This window comes from Littorina saxatilis, linkage group LG4 (assembly GCF_037325665.1).
Source record: "Littorina saxatilis isolate snail1 linkage group LG4, US_GU_Lsax_2.0, whole genome shotgun sequence".
NCBI classification, from domain to species: Eukaryota; Metazoa; Mollusca; class Gastropoda; order Littorinimorpha; family Littorinidae; genus Littorina; species Littorina saxatilis.
Window position 1 is genome coordinate 35,208,103 of NC_090248.1, and position 7,963 is coordinate 35,216,065.

The 7,963-nt window shown below is 41.4% G+C and overlaps 1 protein-coding gene across 3 annotated transcripts in view; it reads right to left on the minus strand.

Annotated features, from left to right (window-relative positions):
- Positions 1-6,225: 6,225 nt before the first annotated feature.
- The window catches only part of LOC138964594 (glutathione S-transferase 3-like), a 7,176-nt gene continuing 5,438 nt past the window's right edge, over positions 6,226-7,963 (minus strand). For all 3 annotated transcript variants that reach the window (XM_070336596.1, XM_070336594.1, XM_070336595.1), the window contains 2 exons: positions 7,864-7,963; positions 6,226-7,493 (listed from right to left, as the gene is read on the minus strand). The exon at positions 7,864-7,963 is cut by the window's right edge and continues 8 nt beyond it. In XM_070336596.1, the coding sequence (XP_070192697.1) occupies positions 7,329-7,493; positions 7,864-7,963 (265 nt within the window). In that variant the 3' untranslated portion in view covers positions 6,226-7,328. The remainder of the gene's footprint in view (positions 7,494-7,863) is intronic.

Consider the following 7,963-nt stretch of genomic DNA (forward strand, 5'->3'; position numbering starts at 1 on the left):
GGTCACGGTAAAAGTTTCAGGTACAGAAAGCACGTGTCAAAGTAAACACAACCACACAGTAATTCGCTCCTCTGGATCTATTGTTTATTCAACACAAAGTGACAACTGTTGCACTTTTTTATTATTATTTTTTTAGTTCTCTTTCATACACACATAGAAATTCATATCATGGTTTGTAATCAGTAACAAGAATGTTGTTTTCATTGTTCTCTCTCTCTCTCTCTCTCTCTCTCTCTCTCTCTCTCTCTCTCTCTCTCTCTCTCTCTCTCTCTCTCTCTCTCTCTTTCGCCTTTCGCCGTCTCTCTCTCCGTCTCTCTCTCTCTCTCTCTCTCTCTCTCTCTCTCTCTCTCTCTCTCTCTCTCTCTCTCTCTCTCTCTCTACACTCATACACATTCAACTCCCACACCCTCACTCACACACATGAATATATACTTGCACAATTTCACATTTCCAGAGCTAAATCTTGTAAACCCATTTTCTCAAAAACTATTGGGTACATGTATGTGTGATGGGTTTTTTATTTTCAACTTTGCTGTACAATTTGAGGTACACCATCGCCTGGTTCCATGGCCTTGAATAAAAAACAGGAATGCTACAGGCCAAAAATGGTTTTACCTGAAAGAAGCGCGCAGTGCCAGTGGCGAAGCCACAAGCCTGAGCCTGCGAAGCAGGCGAGCCAACTAGGGGGGTCCGGGGGCATGCCCCCCCGGATTTTTTTCCAAAAAACGGTTAAAATCTGTGCAATCTGGTGCATTCTGGGCATCATTTTCAGGGCTGTAATAGTGTTGTGATCTTGTTAAAAATCCCCCCTCCACCATTCAACACACCTCCAAACCGGTGAAAACAACACTTCTGTGCGCTGGCTTCATTGAGACCGGCGCCCGGTCGCGTTGCGCGATATTCACACGGATCGTTTTTGCGGAAATGTTTCAACTTCACCGGAATAAATTTGACTTTACCGGATTTTGAAAACGGCTTTATCGGATTTCCGGCAATTACCGTAAAAGTAGCATGCCTGACAAAATCCCCAACGAACATGACTTTGATCGTCTTTGACATGAGGATCAAGTGACCCAAACTGGCACGTCTCCCCGCCATTGTTTCTGAATTTAACCCATTGTTGATATTAAAGTTTACAGGCGCTAAAATAAATCCAAGCTTAATGCAAAGAAGCGACAATTAGAATCTATGCCAAGCGTGTCCACGTTGCTGGGATGAAAAACACATTTCTAGTTTCGGTTTTGGCTACACGCAGACTCGATCTCGAGCCAGTCGAGGTCACACTGAGCGAGTGACAGCAGGACGTGGCAATGTCGACAATGTCAATGATCTCACTCAAACTCAAAGATCTTGAACAAATTTCAAGATCTTTGCCTACATTCAGAACAGTCATAGAGCAACATAGATCAACATATCTTGATATTTCGTCTTCGGAAAGACCGACCCGTAGCCTGACCTTTCTACCAAGGAAGGCATTCTCGCCGCCTGCTTTGGTCTGGCTGGAATCCACAAAATATAACAGAAGTTCGATGACAGTACTGCTGCACGCCATTTTTGATCTTCGAATTCGAATTTGACTGAATGCACTCAAAACCTTTGCACGAAACCCTTCCATTGGATGAAGTTTGGCAGACTTTAGCAATTTGCCTTCTGATTGGATCTCTTTTTTTGTGTAATTGGTTCTCTTAAAGGGAAGCAATCGCTGTCAAAATCATATTTCTGAATGTGTTGTTGCTTCCCTTCAATCGGGATTGGCTCCTTGACGAATAGAGGATCATAGAGTGATACAGCTGTGAAAAATGTACGTTGAAAATAAAATGCTTTGCAATAATGCCCATCACGATCACGAAAACAAATGACGATCACGATCACGAGACTTGATATTTTTGTCATCACGGATCACGGGCAAAGTCCCATCACGATCACAGAAATGGAAATTTCGGCAATCACGGTCACAGAAAGGTCAAAAAACGCCAATCACGATCACGATTTTAAACCCTTTGGGGCCCTCATTAAAGGCCCTTCAGTTGGCTACCTGGAACACTTTTCGGATCAAAGATTTCTGTTGTAAGTATCACCTGACCGCCGCCGAAGTCAGTAAGGGTATCCCCCAAAATCGACCTGACAATAACGTCAGGTACCAATTAAAAATCGACACAAATTCAGAATAGGTGCAGCTTGGCAACTTTTACATACAAGAAAAAAGAAAAATCATGTATCTATCCAGAACAGGTTGTTTTGTTCTTCAGTGTATTTGGCGTATCTCTTGTGTTATGTCATTTCTATTGATGCAGGTGTGTAACGCATGAGCAGTAGAAAACGAGTGGATTTTGCGTCCATTTTGAGGTGTATTCCAGCAATGTCTAAATGGATTGATTCGCTGAACCTTTCAGGATCTGAAGTAAACATACGAGACTTAACCTGAGTGAAATAGTGGTTCACAACAGGTTCGTACTCAGATGTTATGCACTCAACCGGAAAATGTTTTTAAACCCGTCACAGGGTTGTAAATTTACATCCCAAAATGTCATGACTTTGCATTCATACAGACCAATGGTTGTTAATGTTACAAGAACTGCCAAAGTTTCATACGAGTATGACCACTGACGGACATTTGCTAGCAATGTAAACACATGAGAGAAAACAAGTCGCGTAAGGCGAAAATACAATATTTAGTCAAGTAGCTGTCGAACTCACAGAATGAAACTGAACGCAATGCAACGCAGCAAGACCGTATACTCGTGGTCCACCGCTCACGGCATAGGCAGTGAAATTGACAAGAAGAGCGGGGTAGTGGTTACGCTATGCTGCATAGCACGCTTTTCTGTACCTCTCTTCGTTTTAACTTTCTGAGCGTGTTTTTAATCCAAACATATCATATCTATATGTTTTTGGAATCAGGAACCGACAAGGAATAAGATGAAAGTGTTTTTAAAACGATTTCGAAAAAAAAATTTTGATAATAATTTTTATATATTTAATTTTCAGAGCTTGTTTTTAATCCGAATATAACATATTTATATGTTTTTGGAATCAGCAAATGATGGAGAATAAGATAAACGTAAATTTGGATCGTTTTATAAATTTTTATTTTTTTTTACAATTTTCAGATTTTTAATGACCAAAGTCATTAATTAATTTTTAAGCCACCAAGCTGAAATGCAATACCGAACCCCGGGCTTCGTCGAAGATTACTTGACCAAAATTTCAACCAATTTGGTTGAAAAATGAGGGCGTGACAGTGCCGCCTCAACTTTCACGAAAAGCCGGATATGACGTCATCAAAGACATTTATCAAAAAAATGAAAAAAACGTTCCGAGATTTCATACCCAGGAACTCTCATGTCAAATTTCATAAAGATCGGTCCAGTAGTTTAGTCTGAATCGCTCTACACACACACACACACACACAGACACACACACAGACACACACACACACGCACACACGCACATACACCACGACCCTCGTTTCGATTCCCCCTCGATGTTAAAATATTTAGTCAAAACTTGACTAAATATAAAAAAGGAACCTTCAGGCTGTTTGGCTATTGACAGCGGTTATCGCTGAATGCCGCTCAAAACATGCTGCGGTCACGGTTGACTGGACATGGCTATCGCACTGCAATCCTCCAAAAAAGTGTGATCGTGTTCACCGGACTAGGACACGTAAACTAGTGATTGTATTTAAATGACACTTTGGCAATATTTGTAAAAATATTTGTCTGTATGCATGCAAAGTCGTGATTTTTTGGGATAGTTGATAGTTTTATTCTTCTTCTTCTTCGTCGTCCGCTAGATAGTTTTATTTCCTTTTTTAATTCTATTGATGCAGGTGTGTAACGCATGAGCAGTAGAAAACAGTGGATTTTGCGTCTATTTTGAGGGGTACCATGACAAAAAGAGCTGTATTCCAGCAATGTCTAAATGGATTGATTCGAACCTTTCAGGATCTGAAGTAAACATACGAGACTTAACCTGAGTGAAATAGTGGTTCACAACAGGTTCGTACTCAGATGTTATGCACTCAACCGGAAAATGTTTTTAAACCCGTCACAGGGTTGTAAATTTACATCCCAAAATCATGACAAAGTAAAATCCACTGTTTTCTACTGCTCATGCGTTACACACCTGCATCAATAGAAATGACACAACACAAGAGATACGCCAAATGCAAGAACAAAACAGCTGTTCTGAAACTCGATGTTCTTTAACTATATTTATACATAAATGCATATTGTAAAGCAGTATGCATTGTTAGAGGATTTTTTTAGTAGCAGTGTTTAAATGTCGAAGCTGCTTTTCCCAGTTTTACCTAAGAGACCGACTGTATATTGTGTTATTGTATTTGTCAGACTTGATTGTACCAAGTCTCTACACATGTTGTAATGCGTTTAGAGCCAAATATTTTTGTTTTTTGTAAGGGATAGGCGCAATATAAATACACTTTATTATTATTATTATTATTATTATTATTATTAAGTAAACGATACGTTTCAAAACATTTTCCGGAAGATTGCTTATGATCTCAACAAATACCTGCAACGAGGCGACATTTTACCGGACGTACGTCTCGTACTTAGACTTGAGATCCTGAAAGTTTCGAATCAATCAGTTTAGGCATTTTTGAAATATAACTTTTTTTTTTATAATGGTACCCCTCAAAATGAACCCAAACAACTCTCGTTTTCTACTGCTCATGCGCTCCACACCTGCATCACTAGAAATGACATCACACAAGAGATACATACGTGAGATAGCAAAACAAAACAACCTATTCTGAATAGATAATTGATTTGGCTTTTTGAGTTTCAGTGAAGCCTATTCTGAATTTTGATCGATGTTTTAATTGGTACCTGACGTTTTTGTCAGGCCGATTTTGGGGGTACCCTTACTTCGGCGGCGGTCACGTGATACCTATACCAGAAATCGTTGATCCGAAAAGTGTGCCAAATAGCTCAGTGTAGAGCCTTTAACGGTATATACATTTTCAATGAAATGACACGGAATGAACGTTTAAGTTGGGGTATGAAAATCGGGGTGCAATAATTATTTTGCTCAGTTTAGAACTCTTTCTATGTTTGTTGGTGTCAGCAGACAAGTTGTTGGCCTGTTTATATATAGGCGCACAACAAATTTGAAAAGATGATTATAATGGAAGGGCGCTGGTTCTGTGCGACGCTTAGTTTTCGAGATAGGCGTTACTGACGAAGAACAGGACGTCACATTAAGTTCCAAATAAAAACGACTATCATAGTTGCAGGAGGAAGCCGCTGAGACTGCATTTCTTCGGGAGGTTTATTATTTTGTATGATAACGATTCACTTGCAAAATAAAGTATACAACTTGGTGTTTAAGTGGTAAATGTAGATAGAAATGTGTAATAAAGACAAAGCAAACAAATAAACGTGCTTTCTTGTGAAAATGTTGCGTTGTGCGGATGTTTGGGTGGTCACGTGTTGTAAACAAAGCGAAGTGCGTGACGTATGTGTGTGTGAGCGTGCATGCCTACGTGCGTGCGTGCGTGCGTGTATAAATGTGAGCCTGCTTGGGTGCGTGAGTGTGTATATCTATGTGTGTGTGTGCGTGCATGCATGTGTGCGTGCATGTGTGCGTGCGTGTATGTATGTATGTGTATGCGTGCGTGTAGCCTATGTGTGCGTGCGTGTTCAGTTTGAGTGCGTGCGTGTGTGTGTGCATGCGTGTGTGCGTTCGTGCGTTCGTGAGTGCGCTCGCGCGTTTGTCTGTCTGTCTGCATGTTTTTCTGTCAGTGTGCCATCGCATGCCTGTATTTGATATCTTAGATAGATGTTTGTTTTATTAAACCCTTAATAACAACCATGCCAAATCAAACCATGAACACAACAATCACGGAAGCAACGAATTAGAAGGTTTTGGACTTATATTGAAAAAATGTTGAACAGTCTGACAGGTCGGGCTTTCTTATTGTCTATTACAGATGTATTATTCGGAATCGAAAAATGTCAGGAATCAGCGTTAATTAACCATGTTTTATTGATAGCAAAAATGTGCATTAGCAAAGTTAAGAAAACTAAATCGCATATTCCATTGGAAATTGTATTTCAACAAGAACTTGCGCTACGAAAGGTGTATCCCCATTGTCCTTAGTTAGATTGTTGTTGAATTAAAAAGTAATTTAATGGAAATGTAACCTGTAATGCAAAAAAAAAGAAAAAAAAAAAAAAAAAAAAAAGGAAGCAACGTGCGTGATGTTTTCTCTCTGTTTTCTTTATTGTTCAAAACAAAAGTTGTTTCCCCTTTGCAGTCAAAACTGGTAGAAAATTATTTCATGGCACACAAACTTTGGTCCCTATCTTACAATCACAGCATCATTTACTGAGTTTAGTTTATTTGTGTATTTTGCACAGACACATGCAAGCAAATTTACAGAAGTGGAGAACAGACTATCTTACTTAAAATCAGATCTGAAAAAGAAGTGAGACTTAAACAGGAGGTACATCCACAGAGTGCACGAATTTTTGTTGTTGTTTGTTTGTTTGCTTAACGCCCAGCCGACCACGAAGGGCCATATCAGGGCGGTGCTGCTTTGACATATAACGTGCGCCACACACAAGACAGAAGTCGCAGCATAGGCTTCATGTCTCACCCAGTCACATTATTCTGACACCGAACCAACCAACCAGTCCTAGCACTAACCCCATAATGCCAGACGCCAGGCGGAGCAGCCACTAGATTGCCAATGTTAAAGTCTTAGGTATGACCCGGCCAGGGTTCGAACCCACGACCTCCCGATCACGGGGCGGACGCCGCGTTACCACTAGGCCAACCGTGCCGGTAGTGCACGAATAGATACTCCAAAAGAAACATGGTCTAAAAACAGGGAGAATGTTGAATCAGGTTTGGGGAGGGGGGAAGAGGGGGACTGTAGGATTATGTCTTGAAGGAGAATATGAGGAAACAATGTCTTTTAAGGGAGGAGGGGTTATGGTATCTCTAATCACAAAACACAATCTCTAGTGTGCATATCTTTTCGGCACTGTGAACGTAGAGGGTCTGTGCACGTGCACGTTGAGGCCAAAAGTGCCATGCACGGTGATCCACGGTGCACGTTACGAAAAAGCTCCATGCACGGTGCACGCCGGACCTCTGTGCACGGTGCACGCTTCAAGAATTTCCCCATTCTCGGTGCACGTGGTAAAGCAACGCCCCCCTTAACGTACAAGAAATATCATACACTAGAAATCAGTTCAGTGTACAGAGAAAAAGCTTAACGAAGCAGGTCATAGATTATGCCAGAATACAGATAATACTAAAGCAAAAAACAACAGCAAAAGCTACAAGGTGTATGTTCAAATGACAGACTTGGGCCTCTGGGCCAGATAGTCTCTGATTGCAGGCACAGCCTCCACGTTGCTGCGCAGTTTCCTCAGGCTGGGGAAGGGTCCCAGGCACTCGGGGTCGATGCCAAGAGCTGTGTCCAGTACGTCGTAGATGACAAAGTCCGCCAGGGTCAGCTGAAACACCACACACAATGGACGCAGGGGAATATAAAAAAAAAATTCTTTGTACATTTGTCACTTTGTAAACATACGACTTCCCAAATGAGCTGGGGGGAAATGTGTGTGTGTGTGTGTGTGTGTGTGTGTGTGTGTGTGTGTGTGTGTGTGTGTAGAGCGATTCAGAGAAAACTATTAGACCGATCTTCATGACATTTCACATGGAAGTTCCTGGGTATGATATCCCCACACCTGTATTTCAGTGTGTGTGTGGAATAATATCCTCAAGTCCTCATCCTCCTCCTCATCATCATCATCATCATCGTCGTCGTCGTCGTCGTCACGTCGCCATCGTCGTCGTCATCGTCGTCCTTATCAGAACACTTACCGAGTTTCCGGCAAAGAAGCCGGTAGCACCATTATCCACGAGGAGCTCTTCGAAGTAACCAAAGTAACGAGGGAACAACTCATCCCTCAGCTTGTGCGAC